Genomic DNA, 23,227 nt, shown 5'->3' with positions numbered 1-23,227 from the left:
ATCTAATCCAAATAACCAAATCAAATCTAATCCAAATAATCAAATCAAATCTAACCCAAATAACCAAATCAAATCATTCGTTTGAATTTAAAAAAAAAAAAAAATTAGACTGAATGAATTAAAAAAAAAAACAATTAGAATAGTGGATGACAGGTCTACACAACATAATATGTTTTTCAATTATTGTCACGTTGTTTCAAGTGATATCATCATTTAACACACGGCTCGGTGTCTAGCTTTGATACAATTTGCAACAGCCCAACCCATTACAAGCAGATATTGTCCGCATTGGCTCGTTACATAATTCGTCGTCTCATGATTTTAAAACGCGTCTATTAGAAAGAGATTTTCACACTTTTATAAGAAATATTTCGTTTCATTTTTCAATCGATCTGAGATTTCATGAGAGCAAAAATTAGGTAATAATGCAAAATTTAAAATTAAAAATATAGGGCAAAATTCTCTCTCATATATATATATATATATATATATATATATATATTTGAGCATTTAGGGAAACTTAAAAGGGAGAGGAAAAGTAGAGAGTTACGGCGTAAAAGAAAGGCATACAAAATTCCGTGTTTGGAAATGGCGGGAAAGAGTGAGTAGTCGAGGAGGGAAAATCTTTGATCTCTCTCATTCTCTCTATCTCGCGCCCCTACTTCCCCTTCTCATTCTCCGTCGTCTTCCCATCGCATTCTCCGTCGGAGGAGGTGATAGTACTTCAACGCAAATGGCTGATATCGAAACCCTAGGCATTCTCCAGGACATCGAATCCCTCGTCGCCGATAAGCTTCAAGTGGTAACTACCCCTCGCTCGCTTCCCCTTCCTTTAGATTCTATTTTCGCCGTTTACCAGTCTTCTTAATCGTATTTCATTTCAGTTTCTTTTCTTTGGTTCATGGAGCCAGTCTACTACTACTCTATTTTTGTTAATTTCGATTGAATTTATTTTGTTCATCATGTTTATGCCGATAATGAAGCTTTTGGCCTGGATTAACGGCGATTTAACTCTTTCCTCGGCCAGTGGCCTTGCAGTCATTTGTAAGCTAATTTTGTTGCTGAGTTGTTTTATAGTTTTGATGCAAACGCTATATTGAGAGGTTGTGATTTATGTTTCTATGAAAAATTCGTCTCTATCACGGAAAGTAACATTTCCAAGACAAATGTAACATGTCTTCTCATTTTTTAGGTGTTGCCCTACGTTGTTTATATATAGGGAGAGGCTCATCACCAAAGAGCTTTTAAATTTCTTCTATGAATTTTCTGTATTTTATGTTTTTGGATGGTGAAAATTGTACTAGGGAAAAGGAAGAAATTTTGGGGGTTTTTTGTGCTTTCAATTAGTCATTCAGGTTTTGCTTCCAAGGGCTGACTTTGCCATTTTTGACTGAGGAGTTCTGCATCAGTTCCATAAGATCACTGGGCATTTTTTTTTATAGTTTTGATGTACATTTTTTTCTTTATTTTTCTTTATTATAATCTAGGAATTGGAGTAAATTTAGTTTCTAGCTCGCCAACACCTGCTAATTTCGTTCAGCATTTTTACTCAGGTTTCCTACAAGTGGCTAAGTCGCAGTTATTTGATATCTTCGGATACTGCAAAGAGGTTAGAAAGTTGGCATATAAAAATTGCACGCGATTAGTTGGTCCTCGTTCAATGTTTCTAATGCTGAGTTGTTATGTAGGTTGCTTCAGGAATTTGTTGAAAAGCATGAAAGTGGATTACAAGTGGTCTATGCCTTGTCCGGATGGTTGAAAAATGACCCCCCAAGCTACCATATTAGGCTTGTTTCTGATTCAAAACTTCCTGGTTAGCTTCTAATTTGGTGCATGCTTTTCCACACATCTCGATGATTCTCTTTTTATAGAAAGAAGATTTGGAAAATATTAGATATTACATTTGCTTGTATTAAAAATAATGTACTGCCAACCTGAGCATAACTTTACTGATCAGAACATTATACTCTTGACAAAAAGGACAAAGAGGTTTAAATCCCCACATCCACAACATAAAAAAAAAAATATTGTATCTTGATAAAGCTATAAACTATATTGAAGTCTTGCAGTATTTAATAGTTTGTTGCAAGTGTTTCTAATGATGAACCCTGCTTCAGAACTCTGCCCCCATCTTATGTTATTCGAAGTTGAGTGTCTATTCCAGGGACTCAACGACTTGAGTTTATTCTTTACTTTTGAACAGAAGCAAAGCAAGATTTTGATGGCACCTGCTCGATTCAAGTTTATAGTGTTCAAGCTTCCATTCCAAAGGATCCAGCCGCACTGTGGAATGCTGAATTCGTTCAGGCAGAAGAGCTCTTCAAGCAGCCCTTCACTGTTGACAATTGTTTGCGAGATAACAGGTTTCCTGTATTTAGCTCAGTTAAATTTCACTTAGATGGGTTATTGTCATTTTGTCTTCTGTTTTTCTATTAAGCGTTTCTTGGTAGTGGGCATGGGTTTGAACTTGCACGTCTGTCCCACTTAATCCTTATTTACTGAGGCTAGAAATACATCTTTTGGTTGAAAGAGAATGAATGGAGTGAAAAAGGTACTGCATTGCATCCACACAAGCCCCCTGATAATGTCCACAATATTGATCTCGGTATTACATATCATGCACTTCCTCTAGACGTAACAATAATGGGATTTATCTTTCTCTGTAGTTGTGGTGCTATTCAATTATATTAGGTGAATTGTAAGATTCCTGCTTGGCTCTTTATTTCTCTAGTTTTAATAGCCTTGACAACTCATTTGCCTTTATTCGTTCTAATTCTTTAGGTTCTGTGGAATTTCCAATTCCTATGTCAAGCGCAGCATTGATGAGATACCTGCAAGCGTTGCGGCTCCTCAGCCAAGAAGTGCAGTGGGTGCAGAATCAACAAAAAAGAATGAATCATGTCAAAATACTACCGTTCCTCAACCTCAAAAAAGTGAAATGCACAAAGTTAGTCCTAATGTTGGTCTACAGAATCCCCCTGTGGTCAAAGAAGTTAAAGGTGAAAATAACAGTACAGGGTCATTTCATCAGACCTCCAAGCCAATTGCAGTTAAAGAAAAAGTTGCTTCCTTACCTGCTAATAAGAAGAAACCTCAAAGTGATAAAACCTCTTCCAGTACTGAAAGTTCATTAGCAAACTTGTGGGGACGTGTCCCTACCAAGTCCAAGCTCAGTGACAACCATGAAAATGTGAAGCATGCCACTGCAAACCCTACTGGTTGGTTATCCCTCCGGGTTGATTTCATTCTAATTTTTGCATGCTTCTAATTGGACTGATTATGAAACACTTGTTAGTTCCGAATGAAATTTTAAATGCACTGTACAGAAAATATTGGAAGTAATTTCGGCATAATACCAACTTTTTTCCTTCTAACCCTTGCTTTCTGCTGCAGTATCGAGTGCAGAGGAACAAATTTGTGCACATGAAGAACTACAGAGCGACAACAGTGATGATGACGATCAAAATGTAAATATCAAGAGGGCCTCCAATGAAGGTGGAAGAAAAAGGAGGGTGGTTATTGATTTCTCAGATGATGAAGATTTTGAAGATGCAGTCAGTTTAGCATCACCTGAAAATCCGAAGGATCAATCATGTTTAGATCTGAAGCAAAAAACTGAATTGCACGAAGAGAAAGCTCATTTGAACAATGACAAACAACAGAACGGTGAACTGAAAATGGAGGAGGAAAAGACGTGTGTATCGAAGCAATCCTTAGTAGAAGAAAAACATCAGAATTCCTCCCTTGCAGTAAAAAACGAGGTTTGTGCCCATGAAAATGTCTCTAATAATAGAGAGAAACCAACAGACGCTGCTCCTGCTTCACCCAAGAGGAGAAAAGTATTGAGGACACGAATTGATGAGCGTGGGAGAGAAGGTATACCTACATACAGCCTATTTCACATTAGATTGCGTTCTTTATGGGGCTTGGTTTAAAGAAATTTATTTCTTCGAGGGTATTTTCAAACCTGCCTTCTTCACCCTATAATTGATGGATATACTTAACTGCCGCTACATGTTTATTTACATTTATGTTTCTGGAAGTGAAAATAGTTTCCATTTTCACATGTTGAAAGATTGCTTTCGAAGGAGCAATACAATTTTAGCAAGAAATGTCTTTTGGTGCATTTAAGTTATTTTGTTTTATTCCTACTATTTGCATGTGCTGAGAGGTTGGTTATAACTGAACATGGTGATTTTAAAAGAGGTTTTCATTTGGCTAATACATGATAATGTGGTAAAATTAATTCATCTTTTCTAATTTCTTGTGGTTTAATCTAATTTCTTTTCTAATTTTACTAGTAAATGAGGTGGTTTGGGAGGGTGAAGAGCAGGAACAGAAGAAGGATGATATCTCTTCAACAAAGAAATCTGATCATAAAGCAGCAGAGACTACTACGAACAGGTTACTTCGTTATCAACTCCTTTTCTTCCATTCATGAAATTATCCATCATGTTATGTTTTGTGACTGCTGCACTAATCTTCTATCTATCAACTATTCATGTTCCGTTTTATTCATTATCTTTGAGGGTTTGATATAGACAGCCTTTGTAAGTATAAATATGAGTGCTCGTTAAGTAGTAAGCAAGAAGTACGTTGTTGCTATTATTTAGAACAGAACTGATCTGCAAAATAATAAATTGAAAGCCTTACACTTCCTAGGCTTTCTAGTTTCAAAGCTGTAAGGTTATTGCCTCCACCAACCATTTTATGATTACGACCCTTAGTTTGCTTGCGCGCACACATACACACACACAAAGACGAGTTCTATTGTACCATGCTTTAGTTTAAAGTATTTTTGTTCGTCATTCAATAAGATTTTAGTTTTTGGGTATGGAATCCAGGCCTCCTCCGGCCAAGAAGTCACCAGCCTTGGGCAATGGTGGTGCAAATCCAGCAGGGAAAGCAGGAGCCAAGAAAGCTGGAAATGCGACTGGTCCCAAACAAGGAAATATTCTTTCTTTTTTCAAGAAGATTTGAGGAAATGTCAGTCGAGCAACTTTGTAAATGAAATCTTAATGGTATCCAGCTTTTGACACCCTTTTTCTGTTTTTATTTTATTTTATTCTCTTTTTGTGTGGATGGAACGGTAGTTGATAAATGCAAAGCTAGGTGTTGATTTTTATGAAAAAGTGCTGTACATTGGTAAGTCAAAACCTACACATCGTGCTGTGATTTGGATTCAATCAGCATAATTTTTATACTTCATCTTCAGTGAACAAAATTGTTGACATTTAGTTATTGATCATGAACTTAACTATTAAATTGAAACGGTCATTTACATAATGAGGATACCCATGTTGTACTGCCTTGAACTGTACGTTACTAAATATGTGTGATAACGTTCTTGTTAATTTGATTGTCAATTGACATAGGTTTTTTTAAAAAAGTTCATATCAATCAACATAGGTTTATTTAAAAAAGTTCATATTATTGATTGACGACAAAATATGAGAGATAGTATGATATGAAACATATAATTAATTTGAGATTGTTTACGCGTTGAAAGTAAACATAGTAATCCCCGTTCAGATCCTTAAAACCCATTTAAATTGGATATCATGAGATAAGTCACAAAGTATAAAACTCAAAATTCAGAACTATTTGTATGGAAAAGAAGGTACAAAAAATAGTTAAGAGAGCAATAAGAAATGGCGATGGGTAAAGCAATGATTCCAGCCTTTGTGGGTGGCATCAACAAGTGACAATTCCAAATAGACACTTGATTCGATCAAAAGGAAGCTACAGTGAGTTAGCATAATAATAATAATAAGCCCAATCCAATCCATCAATGTGAGAGACGGTATGAAACAGTTGGTTGTAATATACATGATTTACAATCAATTTAGCACGCAAAACATACAATTCCTCATTGCTTATTACTTCAAATCAAGTTGGTTGGCTCGCTCAAAACATACTTGGGCAGTTCGTATCTTGCACCTGCATTTCAGTTTTATTCTTATAAATTGGAATCAACCAAAGTAGAGGGATGGAGGGTGTAAATGTAAATATATACCTCTTTCATCGTAACAAATTGTTAAATCAGCACTTTGTACAATGACGCCTGCACTATCCACTATTGCTTGTGCTAGTGTCAGATCAGCTTCTGCAGCAGCTCGAAGTGCATCCCATATCTCTGTTCTCCACGAAATACACAAACACAAACTTTTATTGTTATTAACCACACTCAGGGATTTGCTTCTTTCATCTTCTACTTAATATCAACTGTTCATCAAATCAAACTAAAACTTCTCTCTCTACTTTCATGCAGGTGTTCAGCCATTTGCAAATTAGATGGAGCTTAACTTTGGTCTAATGAATTCTTTTGTACATGTGTTACTCCACAACCTTGAATCATGCTTAACATCAATATGTGCATATGAATTTTGCATAGGAAGATGTGCAGCTTCATATGCAAAATGTATGAAACGAAATTTGAAGCTGAACTGAACTTAAAAGCTTCAGATTCTGCTGAATTTGTGAGATATCCTATCGGTTGGGGAGGAGAACGAAGCGTGAGGAAACCTCTACCTAGCATACGCATTTTTAAAACCTTGAGCAGAAGCTCGAAAGGGAAAGCCCAAAGAGGACAATATCTGCTTGCGGTGGGCTTCGCGGTTATAAATGGTATTAAAGCCAGAAACTAGTGGTGTGCCAACGTCCCCCAAAGGGGTGGATTGCGAGAATCCACATTAATTGGAGAGGGGAATGAAACATTCCTTATAAGGGTAAGGAAACCTCTCCCTAGTAGACACGTTTTAAAAACCTTGAGGGGAAGTCCAAAGAAGACAATATCTGCTAGCGCGGGCTTAGGCTGTTACAAAATTTAAGATCTCTTTCATCATCTTAAAAGCCAAAATATTGTAATGTCGTGCTTTTCCAACTTTCGTTCTACCATTAGAGACATCCATACACGAAAGAAGATAGGCATACATTGGATAGTTATACTCCACTCACGATGTACACTCTGCTAAACATATTCTAATCTATCTAGAGGTATGTATTTTGATTTTGTGCATGATTCTATCTACATTTCAAAACGGAGATACGTAAGAACTCACTAACTAATACACCTAACTAGTAAGTATTTTTGACAGATTTGATCATCATGGCTAACGAATGTTCTAACAAATGAGGTGATGGAAGATACTCAATAGCATAGTCTTAAATAGAGATCACCTTTAGAGATCCATAATACAAAATCAATTTCCTTTACTGTTATTGTAATAGCCCAAGCCCACCGCTAGTAGATATTGTTCTCTTTGGACTTTTCCTTCTGGATTTTAAAAAGCGTATGCTAGAGAGAGGTTTCTACACCCTTATAAAGAATGTTTTGTTCTCCTCCCCAACCGACGTGGGATCTCACAGTTATGACATGCTAAATATAGAAGATTACTTCTCATTAGTCATGATTAACTAGGCAATGAATTCTTGACACATTACCTTGAATCATATATTTGCATGAGCATTAAGAACTTCTTTCAGTAATACTAATCTCAGTTGTGGTCATCAAATATGATATCCAAATCAATGAATTAGCTTGAATTTAATAACACCTATAACCAAAAATATTGTGCAAGACCCAAAAAAAAGTTCAAGATTACAGCAATACCTTTTGTGCCACCATAATGAGGAGCAGTATCCCAAAATTCATCACGCATCCGCGCAAGATCTGTCTTTGTTATTGGCTGGGGATGCTTCCAAGCTTTAGGCTTCCGAATTTTTTTCACAGGCCCTGAATTACAAAAATTCTTCAAGTGACTAAAAAGGATGGCATAAGTTCCTTATAACTCTAGACATTAGCAGCTGATGAACTATGATTGCAGAAAAGAAGTTGAAGTGCGTGGATTAACGGTATGATCAATGATAGAACTCATCGACATTACAACACAGTAAGCCACCGTGCTTGCTGTCTCGCTAAGAACATTAACATTAAATTCCCCAATAACATGAGAATTTCTCCAAACATTTCTATCATCTCATTGAACAATAGTATCATATTGGCTTTTGAAACGCGATTACGCAAGGCACAATATATCATATTGGCTTATGAAAATCGATTACACGAGGCAATAGTATCATATTGGCATTTGAAATTCGGTTACACAGGGCACAATAGTATCATATTGGCTTATGAAACTCGATTGCACGAGGCACAATAGTATCATATTGGCTTATGAAACTCAATTACACGAGGCACAGTAGTATCATATTGGCTTATGAAACTCGATTGCACGAGCCACAACAGTATCATATTGGCTTTTGAAACTTGATTACACGAGGCACAATGGTATCAGATCAGCTTTTGAAACTCGATTACACGAGGCACAATAGTATCATATCAGCTTTTGAAACTCGATTACACGAGGCACAATAGTATCATATCAGCTTTGGAAACTCGATTACACAAGGCACAATAGTATCATATTGGCTTTTGAAACTCGATTACACAAGGCAAAATAGTATCATATCGACTTTTGAAACACAGATAACACAAGGGGTTCAGCCGAATTAGCATCTAACAGCAGGGGTGTATGAGATGCAAACAATTAACCTCCCTAAATTAGCAGCCCCAATTAAAAGCTATAGCAATCAAATCAAGTACTAAAACAAAACAAGAAACTAATCAATCTCAGCTCTTCAATACCAACAATTGCATGCTTAAGAACCTCCAAACCAATTGTCCTAAAACGAAAAGCGCAATAAAAACGTAAATTACACTAAGAACAAAACCAATCATCAGTTCTAAGCTTAAAAATCCCATCAGTGAATCACAAATACCAAAATGCCAACAATCAATTCGCTCGACAACAAATCCGATTCAAATCCACAAATTCTCATCTCACATTCCACACACAATAAACCCAACACGATTAACCACTTTCATCAAAGTAGGATCAAGCCAAATTCATCGAAGAATCGAAAACAATAAAATCCCAAAATTAAGCATCAGAAAGAAGATGAAATCGTTCAATTCCCAGAAGAAGAATCTCGGAAAAGAATCAGAATATGAAAAGGGAAGTAATAGGACAATCTCACCGTCGCCTTTGGCCTGCGACGATCCGGCACAACCCATTAAAGAGCGCAAAATTACAAGAAGAAAGAAAGAAGGAAGGATGAGAAGGGATGGAAGAAGGAATGGCAGATTTGGGAAGAGAGCGAAGAAGCTTCGCTGAGAGTCCAAAAAAGTCAAAAGCCGAAGCTGAGTTTACAGCGCCTTTTTTTTTAATAATAATAATTTTGTTAAAATAACATTTTGGTTACTTTCCTTCCTTCCATTTTTGTCCTTAAAATATCTAATTTCGGTGGTTTGTTTCTTCAAATTGGTATTTTTTTAAATAAATAAATTTGTATTAATTGAATAATAACAATAATTTTCATATTTTTAAAATTTATTTAACAAAAAACTAATGGAAATTATTTTTTTTTTTTAGAAAAGTAAAAAAAAAAATAAACAAACAGAACTTAGGTTACGAAATTAAAAAAAAAAAAATTAAATTAAATTTGAGTTAAATTTGAAGATCTATGAAAACAAAAGAATCCAATAAATACTTTTTAAATTTTAAAAATTAATTATTATATTTATCGAATAATTTATATTAGGAAAAAAATTGTATATCTTTTTGATATTCTATGTCTATTTATTTTTATTTATTTTGATATTTATAATTATTAAAATTGACTTTTTAGAATATTATTAACCGTTGACTAATAAAACCTTGTATGCAAGATCAAAAAATGTCAAGACGTTGTGCAGGCAAAGTCCAATTGATTTCAAGTTTATCTCTGTAGCCACACATCAACGTTGAAAAATATTATTTTTAATTTTATATGTAATGGTCAAATTTACTTTATCTTGGAGATTAGAGGGGATCGGGATTAAATTCCGACCACAAACGTATTTTGTCGGGAGACTATAAATACCCACAAATTGGTAGGTAAAAAGGAGATTTGTGGATGAATGAAATTGAGATCTCAAATTGAGACGTTTTTTCTTAAAAATTCGAGTATCAATTTTGTTATTTCTAAGTTTAAAGCAATTATTGTGGTAGAATTGCATACGAGTCATTCAATAAATCTTGATCAAGTTCGATTGTGGAGTGACTCAATTTAGAACAAAGTTTCAAATATTGCTTCTAGATCTTTGATCGATTACATCCGAGTCATTCAATCAACTCTTGATCAAGTTCGATTGTGGGGTGACTCAATTTAGAAGGTTCCAAATCTTGTTTGTAGATCTTTGATTAATCTAATTCTACCATCATCTCTAATTGATCCGAATTTTGTGTAAGGAGGTGTTAATTTCTTTGCATTCTTGCTTCATCAAAAAGTTTCGTTGGGCTGACGAGGGTTACTTTATCGCCCGTAGACCGCACAAAAATGGATTAATTATGATTCTTCATTTAATTATAAGAAGGAATATTAATTTTTTTTAAAATAGTTAAAATATTTGTAAAAAGAATATATTAAATTACCACCCTGTAATTTTAAACGTTAGAATTAGTATGTAGTTTGATAAAACCAAGACTATTTACCCGAGCTTTATCGACCATGATGATAAAATTCTAATTTTTAAACTATCGAACACTAAATTCTAATTTTCTCAAACTATAGGGACCAAATTTAGCATCAACCATTAATTCTCGGGAGTATAAAAAAAAACCGAGTAAACGAGAAAACGACGCGGTAAAGCTAAAAAGAAGCCATTAAAGCTCAATCTTCAAGTTTCTTCATAAACCATTCTTCAAAATGTCCCTAATAACCTTCTCAAAGGAAGTTAGAAGCTGTCAAACCTTACAGAAAACAGAGGTCATTTGTGTACTTTGGCTATATGATCAAAGTAATTCATCAACAATCAAGTTCATCAGAAATGGAAAGAAGAAGAATCAACTCTGTACTTATTCCTCATATTGTACTGCCCGAACATCGGCTCGTTATAATCCATGCTCGTCTCTGCAGGTTTCGGTTCAACCCCAACTCCGCTTGCTAAGAATTCCGATCCTTTTTCCTTTTGTCGATGTCTCGATCGATCCTTCTGGCCCTTGGATCGGCTATGCGACGAAGAAACCATGCCTGTCCCGTAAAACTCGGCACCGTGCTTGTTTAAGAGAGACGGGTTGTTCTTGAAACTACTTGACTTCATTTTTGGTGGCTTCATTTTATCATGTTTGAGTGAGGCATGCTTGGTTTCAGAGAGAGGAGTGACAGTGCTTTGTTTTAAGGTCACATTGGTTTTGATTTCATCTTCTGGCATCTTGAGAGTATCTTTCAAAGGTGTCAGGCCTTTCTTCTGGTATGAAGGAAGGAAGGATTTGAGGTTGCTCGGTACTGACTCGAGCGCCTGCTTGTAAAGCTCGGTAAAGACCTGTCGGAAAGACTCCCACCATGTTTCTTCTTTTATTGTACTTACGAGCGGAGTGTGTTTTCCCTTGCTCGGCTCGTTCGTTTTGGACTCCGAACATTCACTCGGTACCTATGCATACACTTCGAATCAGTTGGCTAAACAATGTTTTGAATTCTCATAGATAAACGCAAATAACTACCCAACTATGAACAAAACGCGAGATTTCGAAAGGTGGTGACGGGGAGAGGCATCAGATGTACACGGAATTGAAGATCTTGGCGAGATTGTTGCTAACTATCGTTATAATGATCAGCATTGAATCTTGAAACAGAGTATCGGTTTAAGCGGGAGAAGGGAGATATATGAACTTACAATAAAAGAGAAGAACGACAGCCCGAATCCATGTTGAAGCATATATGTAACGTATCCTACGAGAAGAGAGCCAACGAACATCGCAACGTCTGCAAAAGGTTTATCAGTGAGAAAGGAGTAGCACATTATATTTCATACGAGCTAACACTGTCGTTTGATTGCTCGGTTTTAAGCAGCTGTTGATAAAACTATTGCCCAAGTTATTCGAGTTCATTTATCAGGACTAACGACTGTGCTATTAGTTCATCGATGTTGAATATCGAACGATAAATAACACAAGTTAATAACATGATCAAACAAGTTCAAACCTGAGGTAGAAACGGAACCGTACTGATAATCGCAATCCTCTTTGTTCAGAGTGATTTGGCGAAGTGCAGCGTTGCCTCTATCGACAACCAACAACGAACAGGTACGCCTGACATATATGACATCAAAATCGTTCGAAAACTTCGCTTCCTCACCGGGCCCATCGCTATATCCTGGAACATTTGTCTTGCCTCCTGCAATTGTTGTCACGCCTGCAAAATCACTTTTGACTTGAGAATGTTCTATTTGTCCAAATATACTACCTAAGACTTCCACATTCAAGTTCATTTATGCCCACTTCGAGATCACAGAGTTTTCCACATCTCGAGAAAGCACGGAGGATGAACGTTCAAGCCTACCGCTAACAGATATTGTCCTCTTTGGACTTTCCCTTTCGGGCTTCCCTTCAAGGTTTTTAGAACGCGTCTACTAAGGAGAGGTTTCCACACCCTTATAAAGAATGCTTCGTTCTCCTCCCCAACCTATGTGGGATCTCACAATCCACCCCCCTTCAGGGCCCAGCGTCCTTGCTGACACTCGTTCCCTTCTCCAATCGATGTGGGACCCTCCTAATCCACTCCTTTGGGGCCCAGCGTCCTTGATGACACACCGCCTCGCGTCCACCTCCCTTCGAAACTTAGCCTCCTCACTGGCACATCGCCCGATGTCTGGCTCTGATACCATTGATAAGGGCCCAAACCCACCACTAGTAGATATTGTCTTCTTTGGGTTTTCTCTTTCGGGCTTCCCCTCAAGGCTTTTAAAGCACGTATGCTAAGGAGAGGTTTCCACACCCTTATAAAGAATGCTTCGTTCTCCTCCCCAACCGATGTGGGATCTCACAATCCAACCCCTTCGAAGCCCAGCGTCCTTGATGGCACTCATTCCCTTCTCCAATCGATGTGAGACCCTCCAATCCACCCCTTTTGGGGCCTGGCATCCTTGCTGGCACACTGCCTCATGTCCACCCCCCTTCGGAACTTAACCTCCTCGCTAGCACATCGCCCCGTGTCTGGTTCTGATACCATTGATAAGGGCCCAAACCCACCACTAGTAGATATTGTCTTCTTTGGGTTTTCTCTTTCGGGCTTCCCCTCAAGGCTTTTAAAGCACGTATGCTAGGGAGAGGTTTCCACACCCTTATAAAGAATGCTTCGTTCTCCTCCCCAACCGATGTGGGATCTCACAATCCACCCCCATCGAGGCCCAACATCCTCGCTAGCACTCATTCCCTTCTTCAATCAATGTGGGACCCTCCAATCCACCCCCTTTGCGGCCTGGCGTCCTTGCTGGCACACCGCCTTGTGTCCACCCCCCTTTGGGACTTAGCCTCCTCACTAGCACATCGCCCCATGTCTGGCTCTGATACCATTTGTAACAACCCAAGCCCACCGCTATCAGATATTGTCCTCCTTGGGTTTTCCCTTTCGGACTTCCCTTCAAAATTTTTAGAACGTGTCTGCTAGGGAGAGGTTTCCACACCCTTAGAAATAATGCTTCGTTCTCCTCCCCAACCAATATAGGATCTCACGATTCTTCCTTAGAGAGTTCTTATTTACATTTACAATGGGATAGAAAAGACTAATGGTAGGTACCAGCATCAACAATCTTTCTGATGGCAAGGTTCAAAGTATCAGCAACATACACATTTCCTTTGTCATCCATCGTCACGCCTTTCGGCTGATTGAACCGAGCATCGCTTGGTTTCCCATCAACATGCCCTTTGTAGCCCTGGAAAGACCCGGCAACCAATCTCGCTCGACTATCTGAAAAGGCGATTGTTTCTAGACAATTATTACAAACACCCAATAAGTATACAACATTCCATGACATATGAAGAACTCTAGTAGTGACCAAGAACAGAAACCAAGCTACACTTGTTACAGCAGCTAACAAAAGAAGTCCACATTTTCATGAATGAAGAACAGAGAAACGAGCATACATCGAGACAACGGTGGAGAAACCTTGACGACATTGCTATTAACCGAATCGACAGCAAAGAGTTCTCCATCCTCAGAGACGCGAATCTTGTAAGGAACCATTCCAATTTCATTTCCCTCAACAATAGTCTCAACTAAGTAGCCACTCTCAAACTGAAGAGCATTCGCATCTGCAAGAACCAACCCTCTTCTCATCAAAACTTGATCAGATTGCAGCTAAAACATATGAACATCATGAACAAACATAACACAACAAACTCAAATAGCCACTACAAAATAACCTGGTTGAGGTGTTTTGGACGAAGAACCAGTCCATTTTAGAACAGAAGACAACTGCCTTGCCAATAGTCCTGAGATTAACAGCATGATAACAATCACAAAGGGGTTTATCAAGTCGAAATTCATGAGAACAAACAATAAATGAAGGATCCCAGATAAACCTTAACCAAAAGTTCTAGTTGAAATTCAAGCTCGCCTCGGTTAGGAATCACGAATCTACACAATGGTATAATATTGTCCACTTTGAGTATAAACTCTCATGATTTTGCTTTGAGCTTCCCTAAAAGGCCTCGTACCAATCTAAATTAGCCAATATGAGACTCCCTCCCAACAATCACCATCGAACAAAGTACACAATAGAGTCTTCCCCAAGGCCTATGAAGCCCTTGAACAACCTCTCCCCTTAATCGAGGCTCGATTCTTTCTCTGGAATCCTCGAACAAAGTACACTCTAGAGTCACTTTTGACTCCATTTTCGAGGCTCACACCTTCTTTGTTCGACATTTGAGGATTCTATTGACATAGCTAAGTTAAGGGCATGACTATGATACCCGATTAGAAACAACGAACCTCCCACCAGCCCCCACTTGTAATAGATAACAAATTTCGGGAACAAGAGCACATCTCAGTGAAATCAACCATCAACCCACAAGAGTAAGAAGCGATTAAAGGGCAATACAAGAAGAACCCACTTACCAGAAGGAGCAGAATGAGCTTGAAAACTAACGATTGGAACAATGAAAGCGAGGAAGAGAAAGGGATTTCTCATGGCTCCCTGAACAAGAGATTCGCAGCAGAGCAAGGATTCAGGTACTTCCCTTGCGATGAAATTTTGAAGATGGGTCGAATTTGAAAAGGGAATTGAGGGTTTGATTCGAAGTAAGAAATGGGTATGGTTTGATTTTGGTTCGCAATCTGTGTGTGCGCGATTCAGAGAGGCATCTTGTTCTTGAGCTCGCCTCCCAATCCCACTTTTTATGGTAATGGTGTGCTTCTCGCTCTCTTGGTTTGCTAATGGCGGACCTGTGGCTTGCGCTTAGGATTTCGAGGCTGGATTAGCGTTCAAATACAAACATTCTGCGCAAAGAAAGATTAAAAATATTGGGAATCTTCTAAAAGTTTAATTTTTAATGACTGCTCTTTAGATTAATCGCTTAAAACTTCTTTTCAATCCAAACTTTATTTCGAAAAATACTTTCGTGATTGTTCTTTTTAAAATATTTATAGAAAACTTTAACTTTTACTAGTAAACTTTCCGTTAGATGTCATTAATCTATTCAATTTATGTTAACTGTTTATTCATGAACGTAAAAATATTGCACAAAATCCTCTAATTTTGAGCGTGACTTCAATATGACATACACTCAATCTCTATATAATAAGATGTTTCATAGAGTATTAGTCTATTCAAAATCAATCCGTCCTCTTTCATGACATTTTCATTTCTACCGGCTCTTGAGTCCAGTAATCAATGTTATCACCTATGACACAGTGGCTATATTTCAGTTCATAAAACTAAGTTAACCATCTAACATCGTGTCTCACATCATGTAATAATTAACTACAGCACGAATTCTCGGTAAATCTCTAACTTTTAACCAATCAATTGAGTCATGTTTGAATTGACTATAGTAAACGTGGAAGACGGTTACATGGCTGGCATCAATTATTGAGAGGTCTACTTTAGACGCTATTCTGATATAGAGCGGTGTGGGCATAACCCAATATGTTCCTTTATGTGTGTGCCTCTTTCAGCTTTGTTCTTATGATGCTTGGTCTGTGAACTAAAAGACAATACAAAAAACAAGACAGGGAGATTTAAAGGAAGACAAGAACAACACAAGCAAGCACATAAAAAGGGAACAAATATCTAAAAATATAATTTCTTCCCGACCCTATCCATCTAATTACTTCCATGTGCCTCCATTTAATTTTCGTCATTGCATTTTTTATAAATATTCGCTCGATTTTACGATACATTTTTGCTATATTCATGTATATCTAACTCCGACAGAAAAATTTTTATTCATTTTTTATTAAATTTATTAGGCTAAATTGATAAAAATAATATTATTTTGCGGTGAACTTTCAAAATTTTTAATAATATTCTTAAATTTTAAAACTTAATTATTTTTTTCTTAAAAGTAACCTTAAAAAGTTTGAATATAATATCTGAATTTTTTTTAATAGAAATAAATGAGGTTAATACTAATTTAAAAAGTTTAATAGTTTTTTAAATATAATAATAATGTTAAGGGTATCTTTAAACTTTCAAAAAAAAATCGAAAAATAATTAAATTTTTTAAAATTTAAGAGTATTTTTAAAATATTACTTGTGCGAGAATATTTTTAAAATAAAATATTAATATAAAAATATTTTTTTTAGATAAAATACAGAGTTTAATGAAAAATAAATGTTATCGAATTGCATTATGATAATTATAATAATTATAAATGAAGAAATAATTTTGATATACCATAAAATTAAAGCTATAAATATTAAGTTTTAGCGATTCAATTATGTTATTATAAGTTAATGAAAACATATATTTTAGTTATATTAATATATTATAGCTTTAATAAAGACGCTATTAAATGTTTTTATAGCATTATATATAAGTTATATATTTATACTCTATTATAGCATCAATTATAGCTATACAAAAACGCTATAAAAAGTCTCAACTTTTAATAATATGGGCTGTCACAACGTACGAAAAACACTATAAAAAGTCTATAATAGCATTTTTCGTAAGCTATTGTAGTGAACGGTATACTAGAAAATTTAATAATTTCGAAGGAAGAAAAAGACAAAATGACACGTAGGTTAAAAAAAATACGTTTTATTTATTAACCTAAAGTTTTTAACAGGTCAATAAAAAAATTGCATGCAAGAAACGGTCCAATGAGTGTAAATGCCACGTCAGTGAAATTATATGGAAAAGTTGGAAAAAGAATTGGGGCTGAAATGGGCCCCACTTTGCCAGTTGTCATCTGACGTATCCGCTCACACCATTTTTACGTTCTAATTGTTTACACTCAATCACCCCTCCCCTCATTGGGACCATCACCTTTCCTTATATACCCTCTCTTCCAAATCCCTCCCACTTCAAAACTTATCCCCCGTTCTTCCCAAATTACCCCTTCCTCCCCCGATTCACCATTTATTTAATATTTTTAAAATTTATAAATTTATCCAACAAAAAATTGAAAAAGATACATTAATTTTAAAAATGTTAAATATTTCACAAATTCATTACATACAAAAATAAATAAATATTTTATTATTATTCATTGTATCTATGTTCATATGATCTAATAATCTAACTATCTATAGTTCACGTACCAATCTTTTTTTAGGAGAACAAACTACAATTTATAAGGGTGTGGAAACTTTCCCCTAGCAGTCGCATTTTAAAGCCGTGAGGGGAAGCCCGAAAGGGAAAGCCTAAAGAGGACAATATCTGCTAGCGGTGGATCTTGGGGCGTTACAAATGGTATCATAGCTAGACACCGAATGATGTGTCGGCCTTCTCGCTATTCCTTAAAGGGGGTAGACATGAGATGGCGTGCCAGTAAGGACGCTGGCCCCAAAGGGGGGTGGATTGTGATGTCCCACATTGGTTGAGGAGGAGAACAAACCACCATTTTGGTGTGGAAACCTTTCCCTAGCATACGCGTTTTAAAGCTTTGAGGGGAAGCCTGAAAGGGAAAGCCCAAATAGGACACTATCTGCTAGCGGTGGATCTGAGGCGTTACAAATGGTATTAGAGCCAAACACCAGACGATGTGTCAGCCTTCTCGCTGTTCCCTAAAGGGGGTAGACATGAGATGATGTGCCAGTAAAGACGCTGGCCCAAAAAGGGGGTGAATTTGGGGGCGATCCCACGTCGATTGGAGGAAGGAAAGAGTGCGAAGGAGGACGCTGGGCCCAAATGGGAGTGGATTGTGATGTCCCACATTGGTTGAAAAGGAGAACAAACCACCATTTATAAGGGTGTGGAAACCTTCTCTTAGCAGACACGTTTTAAAGCCTTGAAGGGAAGCCCGAAAGGGAAAGACAATGGAACTCAACCTAACACTATGTTTAAGATTACTATAAAAATCAAGAATATTTAACGTTTACTATCGATGTTAGTAATATGTTGTGACTGGTGAATGTAGCATATACTGTGTTTTTAAATAATAATAAAAAAATAATAACCTGACAACTGGACCTCCAATAAATTTGTAACTCAACACATATTTTAACAAATAAATTATGGTAATAACTGAAAAAGTCGGGGGTATTTTCGTCTCACAAAACCCCGAAGGTATGGTCTTCGTAGCCTTGGTGTAGCCCCGTCATGTCACCTCCAAAACCATGCCCTTTTTCGTCTTTTCACCTGTTTCTCCCTCCAATCGTCCCTGTATTTCTCTGTCCCTTCCCTCCCATTCCTCTCTCCTTCACTCTGATTCTCTCTCTCATTGCCATTTCTTTTACCCTCTCTAGAATTTTGGTTCTTCGAAGCGGCGCGACAGAGATAAGACACTCCATTCAACGATCTCGAGTTTTCAGGAGACGTGTTTTTTGAGCTCCGAAGAGAGTACAAAAACCTAAAGCACTTTGAAGACAGCGAAGAACGGTTACTTCCATTGGATTTTACCCTCATTGGCGTTTCAGCTCGTCTCAAGTTTCTTCATGAGGTCAATGCCGCGTTTTCTTTCCTTGTATTCTTGCTATTCGTTGCTCTTTCGATGTTTTACGTGTTTATTTGAATGGTGGAAAGGCCATTCTCGAGTGTAGTCTAGCATTTCATTCATTATATATGGAAAATGCAGAGATGCGGCAATGTCTAAATCTTTGTTGCTAATGTTATGAACGGTCGTATGCTATTTTCATTTTCCTGCTATGATTCTTCTCTGTTTGTGTAGTTTTTACTCGGATTTGAAATAGAAACGAGAAAACTGTGTGTTTGGCTCTGTTTTGAATTTTTCTTTCGTTTTTTCATACTGCAGAGTGAACGGGTCGCCGAGGTCTACTTAACTGTGTTTCTCACGGCGTCTTGTGGCTCCGTTTTCTTGAGATTTACGTTGCGATGACTGGTTGACTGACTGGAATCTCCGTGATTTCATTGGGTGATTCATTCAGGTACAGTAAACGAAAGTACTGTTGATTTTTTTAAATTGGGGTTTTCCCGATGTTTGCACGAGTATGGAATCATGTAAAGGACTTCACGTGATGATTCATATTTGAGGCAATGTCCCTTTTTAGGAAATGCGATTTAAGAAAAGATGCCATGGATCTCACCACACATTTCCCTGTTTTTTGATGTTGTGCTTATCTTTAACGTGGAACTCCTTTCCAGTTTTCCCATTTAATATATTTTTGTGGGGGATTGATGGGAGCTATACGTGCAGAAAAAGTAGCCATGTAGGCTATCTTAAAGGAACATGGAGATTCTTTTTGAGAGGGGGCTTTGAAGTTATTAAAGTAGGTTGAGTTATTGACTAAAGGCTCTTCTATTAATAGTACTCTAAATAATGGAAGGCTGGAACTCCTTTATGTCACCCTTTTTTTTAATGTTCATGATTAGTAAGCGACCATGGTCACTCGTCTGCATTTGCAGGGTATTCTGTCTTCTGGGTTTGTTTATTGAGTTCATGCGTGCCTACTGTTGACTCGATTTGTTTAATCTCAAGAAATATTGTAATGTGCAGTTGAATAATTATATAGAAAGCTCGTTTTGTTTTATAGGCTGCCTTTTTGTTAGATCTTTTGAACCCCTTGCGCTTTTGTTGTTTAATTCTTTGTGAGAATTTTGATTCCCTCCAAACATGATATCATTCCAGAGACTTGGTTCATCTCCAAAGTTGTGCATTAAAACTTTAAAGATAAACCTTCAAGCAAATTTTTCGAGCATGTATCTTAGAATTGAATTCACTATCTTAGCATACCGCCATTAAGACTTGTAATCCAAATGATCATATGAGGTGCAAACACATGAATTTATCTGATAATGTGTATGTAATTCTTACATTTCAGACGGTGATTTGGGATATCTTCAATCATTCTTGCCATTTTTCTGCCCCAAGATGGAATCTGTTAAATCCTCCAATCTGACTCCAAGTAGTAAGAGTAGATTGGCACGTGCTTTTACCAAAGTACTTCACGTCCGAGCTCTAACTGGGATAGGTCCCGTTCATGGAATTCAGAAAGTTAAACCACAAGAAAGGATCAGTGATGATTGCACAGCAAGTAGAAGTACGGGTAGTCAATCTGAGTCTTTTGATAGTGGTGAAGAAGAGTTTCAGAACAGAGTCCAATTGCAAGCATTGGTTGCCAAATTGTTTGCTAGCATCTCATCAGTTAAAGCTGCATATGCCCAGTTACAGTATGCTCAATCCCCTTATGATGCAGAAGGCATTCAAGGCGCTGATCACTGTATTGTCTCAGAATTGAAAGTGTTGTCTGAATTGAAACAGTGTTACCTTAAAAAACAGTTTGATCCTTCACCTGAAACCACAATGCTCTTAGCTGAAATTCAGGAGCTAAAGAGTCTTGTGGGAACATATCACATAATGGGGAAAATATTGGAAGCGCAAGCAAGACTGAAAGGTTCTGAAATCGTGTCTCTTGGAGAGAAGATTGAGGAAATTAAAAAACAGAATAGGTTGCTCGAGAAGCGTTTAGATCGAAGTGGGCTGTTTTCTGTCACCGGTGATCACTTATCAGGAGTCAACACTAGTCATTTCATTAAAGTTCTTGGACATACAATTAAGTCTGTTGGAAGTTTTGTCCGGATGATGGTGGATGAAATGAAATCTTCTGGTTGGGATGTTCATGCAGCTGCGACAGAAATTGAACCCGATGCTGTTTATTGGCATGATAATCATAGGCGCTTTGCATTCGAGACGTATGTTTTCAGGGAAATGTTCGATTCCTTCCATAAACTCAACTTTGCCCTTCCAAATGAATCGTTGCCGGAAGAAAGGAAACAGAAGCAGTTTTTCCTTGCAAGATTTATGGAGATGAAGCTTAGGAAAGCAAAGGATTTCCTTTCACAAAATCCTAAATCAACCTTTGCCAAGTTTTGTCGAGTTAAGTACTTGAGGCTCATTCACCCCAAGATGGAATCATCATTATTCGGTAATTTGGACCAGAGAGGCCTAATCAGCTCCGGTCAATTCCCCGACACAACCTTCTTTAGCACATTTGCAGAAATGGCAAGATGGGTATGGCTCCTGCATTCATTAGCTTACTCCATTGAACCGGAGGCCTCCATCTTTCAAGTAAGGAAGGGATGCCGATTCTCTGAGGTCTACATGGAAAGTGTCATTGATGAAGTGTACCTTTCACCTAATGCCGACCCAGTTGTGGCACTTACTGTCATTCCTGGCTTCATAATTGGTAAAACTATAATCCAATGCCGGGTCTATCTCTCACAGTAATTTATTATTTATGAGTATCAACTAATAATTCATAGTATTGGCCCCTTCACCAACTCAAAGATCAAGCTGTTTAACAATTTATTATGTCTCGAATTTGGACAAGTTGCTGCACATACTGTGACGGAGAGACAAAACATCCTACCTCGGCAAGGCAATCCAAACGAGTAAGTGCAATTTTCTAGCCATTTTGAAGAGAAACCGCGTGGACTGAAGTGTTTTAGATTAGTTGGCATATTTATCTTGACTGAAAACCATCCCATCAAGTTTTGTTAATATCATATTAGGTCGGTGACAGAGGGTTGGTCTAGCTGTTGTGCAACACAACCAGACATCATTGCATGTACATATAAATAGCAATAAGTATTATATAATTACATGTATAGTTAGATCGATGGGACATGAGACAAATATCTCATTTTTTACATTACATCTCTTCTCTCATAGTCTAATTATTCGAGTCCTTGGATTCTCTGCTAAGCTGCAACATATTGCCAAAATTCTGTGTTATGTACGTATCTCTTTGTTTTGATATTGCAAGTGGGATGCTTTGCTTTCCCAGTTCCAAGAATCTTTAATAGTATGTAGTGGTTTGTTTTCAAATGTTTTCTTCAGTGTATGTAGGAAACTGTGATGGGTGCTCTGTAGCTTTATTGGATTGCACAAATGTTTTCTTGAGCTGTTTCCACGATATTATAAGATTCTTATGGCCCCACATATGATACTCCTGCCGCTGATTTTAATAGGGTCGGTGATGTTGGGCCATGTGACTGCATAGGGCCCCTTTGCACATTCTTTGTTTTCTATACAAAAGGAAGAACGGCATTGTTTGTGATGGGTACGCATCCTTTGATTCTTTGTTCTTCTTATATTTAATGCTGAAATGTTTGATTTAGTGTCCTCTTGGGACAATTTGATCAGTCTACCTTCTCAGAACAAATGCATGTTCGATGTTGTATATCATATATTATATGATTTGATATTTGTGGAACTCTGAATCAACATGAATATAAGATTTTCGTCCTCTTTCAAATAGGGTTAGAAGAACGTCAGATTTAGTTATCTCTCATAACTCAAATCGTGGGCGTGCAAAATGCATACCTTCATAGGTTTGACTTGACTCGACTCAACTTGGACTAAGGTGAACTTTTGATCTTCATGGCCCAAGAGTCTCTTTACTTGGGCCCGACGTTACCATGAGTTCTGTACAAATTTTTGTTTGGCTCGTAGGTGTACTATATCTTTTTGGTTTGATTCTATTGTCTAAAATTACTCGATGTTTAACTCCTTAAAATTTCACGAACATGATGCAATTAGATAGGTACCTTCTACCATAAAGGTTAAGCCTAATCAACGCAAAACTTAAGATAAGTATAATTAATGATTTACAAAATAATATTGAAAATAATCATTTAGCAAATCTAAGCAATTCTATTATTTGGATATTAAATATTTATAAAAACCACAATGGCAAGAAATTACAACAAACCAGACAATTTAGCATATCATATGATCTATGACTGCTTTATTTAATTTAAATTACACAAAAAAAAAAAAA

General features: G+C 37.1%; 4 protein-coding genes across 7 annotated transcripts; 2 read left to right on the top strand and 2 right to left on the bottom strand.

Annotated features, from left to right (window-relative positions):
• Window positions 1–523: 523 nt before the first annotated feature.
• On the top strand, window positions 524–5,132 carry POLD3 (DNA-directed DNA polymerase). Its single transcript, XM_023665792.2, has 8 exons — window positions 524–802; window positions 1,554–1,609; window positions 1,689–1,813; window positions 2,204–2,363; window positions 2,782–3,218; window positions 3,394–3,876; window positions 4,302–4,404; window positions 4,845–5,132. Exons 1-8 carry the CDS (start codon window positions 734–736, stop codon window positions 4,978–4,980), a joined length of 1,569 nt encoding a protein of 522 aa, XP_023521560.2. The 5' UTR covers window positions 524–733; the 3' UTR covers window positions 4,981–5,132.
• A 570-nt stretch (window positions 5,133–5,702) lies between these two features.
• LOC111789418 (uncharacterized) lies at window positions 5,703–9,214 on the bottom strand. Its single transcript, XM_023670187.2, has 4 exons — window positions 9,040–9,214; window positions 7,613–7,735; window positions 6,017–6,136; window positions 5,703–5,940 (listed from the first exon to the last, which is right to left on the bottom strand). The coding sequence occupies exons 1-4, from the start codon at window positions 9,074–9,076 to the stop codon at window positions 5,885–5,887; spliced, it is 336 nt and encodes a 111-aa protein (XP_023525955.1). The 5' UTR covers window positions 9,077–9,214; the 3' UTR covers window positions 5,703–5,884.
• Window positions 9,215–10,706: 1,492 nt separating this feature from the next.
• LOC111789280 (uncharacterized) lies at window positions 10,707–15,312 on the bottom strand. Its single transcript, XM_023669997.2, has 7 exons — window positions 14,938–15,312; window positions 14,244–14,312; window positions 13,965–14,132; window positions 13,618–13,788; window positions 12,025–12,234; window positions 11,717–11,805; window positions 10,707–11,473 (listed from the first exon to the last, which is right to left on the bottom strand). Exons 1-7 carry the CDS (start codon window positions 15,008–15,010, stop codon window positions 10,865–10,867), a joined length of 1,389 nt encoding a protein of 462 aa, XP_023525765.2. The 5' UTR covers window positions 15,011–15,312; the 3' UTR covers window positions 10,707–10,864.
• A 3,365-nt stretch (window positions 15,313–18,677) lies between these two features.
• LOC111789136 (protein GRAVITROPIC IN THE LIGHT 1) lies at window positions 18,678–23,007 on the top strand. 4 transcript variants are annotated; one of them, XR_015420075.1, is made up of 5 exons: window positions 18,678–18,927; window positions 19,240–19,372; window positions 20,267–21,836; window positions 22,416–22,507; window positions 22,706–23,007. XR_015420075.1 is itself a non-coding variant. In XM_023669794.2 (2 exons), the coding sequence occupies exons 1-2, from the start codon at window positions 19,827–19,829 to the stop codon at window positions 21,670–21,672; spliced, it is 1,431 nt and encodes a 476-aa protein (XP_023525562.2). In that variant the 5' UTR covers window positions 19,741–19,826; the 3' UTR covers window positions 21,673–22,240. The 4 variants fall into 4 exon arrangements, 1 of the variants encoding a protein (XP_023525562.2); XR_015420076.1 differs by lacking the exons at window positions 18,678–18,927; window positions 19,240–19,372 and adding an exon at window positions 19,431–19,714; XR_002814271.2 differs by lacking the exons at window positions 18,678–18,927; window positions 19,240–19,372 and adding an exon at window positions 19,741–19,851.
• Window positions 23,008–23,227: the final 220 nt, after the last annotated feature.

The sequence above is a fragment of the Cucurbita pepo genome, chromosome 2, assembly GCF_057944985.1.
Source record: "Cucurbita pepo subsp. pepo isolate OVF chromosome 2, ASM5794498v1, whole genome shotgun sequence".
In the NCBI taxonomy this organism is placed as follows: Eukaryota; Viridiplantae; Streptophyta; class Magnoliopsida; order Cucurbitales; family Cucurbitaceae; genus Cucurbita; species Cucurbita pepo.
This window is presented reverse-complemented; position numbering and strand designations above follow the sequence as displayed.

What these genes read in the sequence shown, in the direction of transcription:
- LOC111789418 (XM_023670187.2), bottom strand. Translation starts at nt 9,076, where the DNA reads ATGGGTTGTGCCGGATCGTCGCAGGCCAAAGGCGACG. An exon ending in GTCGCAGGCCAAAGGCGACG is followed by an intron (nt 7,736 to 9,039) that starts GTGAGATTGTCC and finishes TTTGTAATTCAG; the next exon opens with GGCCTGTGAAAAAAATTCGG. An exon ending in TCATTATGGTGGCACAAAAG is followed by an intron (nt 6,137 to 7,612) that starts GTATTGCTGTAA and finishes CGTGGAGAACAG; the next exon opens with AGATATGGGATGCACTTCGA.
- LOC111789280 (XM_023669997.2), bottom strand. Translation starts at nt 15,010, where the DNA reads ATGAGAAATCCCTTTCTCTTCCTCGCTTTCATTGTTCCAATCGTTAGT. An exon ending in GTCCAAAACACCTCAACCAG is followed by an intron (nt 14,133 to 14,243) that starts GTTATTTTGTAG and finishes TGGTTCTTGCAG; the next exon opens with ATGCGAATGCTCTTCAGTTT. An exon ending in TGTCGTTCTTCTCTTTTATT is followed by an intron (nt 11,474 to 11,716) that starts GTAAGTTCATAT and finishes GTGTATGCATAG; the next exon opens with GTACCGAGTGAATGTTCGGA.
- LOC111789136 (XM_023669794.2), top strand. Translation starts at nt 19,827, where the DNA reads ATGGTCACTCGTCTGCATTTGCAGG. An exon ending in CACTCGTCTGCATTTGCAGG is followed by an intron (nt 19,852 to 20,266) that starts GTATTCTGTCTT and finishes CTTACATTTCAG; the next exon opens with ACGGTGATTTGGGATATCTT.
- POLD3 (XM_023665792.2), top strand. Translation starts at nt 734, where the DNA reads ATGGCTGATATCGAAACCCTAGGCATTCTCCAGGACATCGAATCCCTC. An exon ending in TCTTCGGATACTGCAAAGAG is followed by an intron (nt 1,610 to 1,688) that starts GTTAGAAAGTTG and finishes GTTGTTATGTAG; the next exon opens with GTTGCTTCAGGAATTTGTTG. An exon ending in AATTGTTTGCGAGATAACAG is followed by an intron (nt 2,364 to 2,781) that starts GTTTCCTGTATT and finishes CTAATTCTTTAG; the next exon opens with GTTCTGTGGAATTTCCAATT.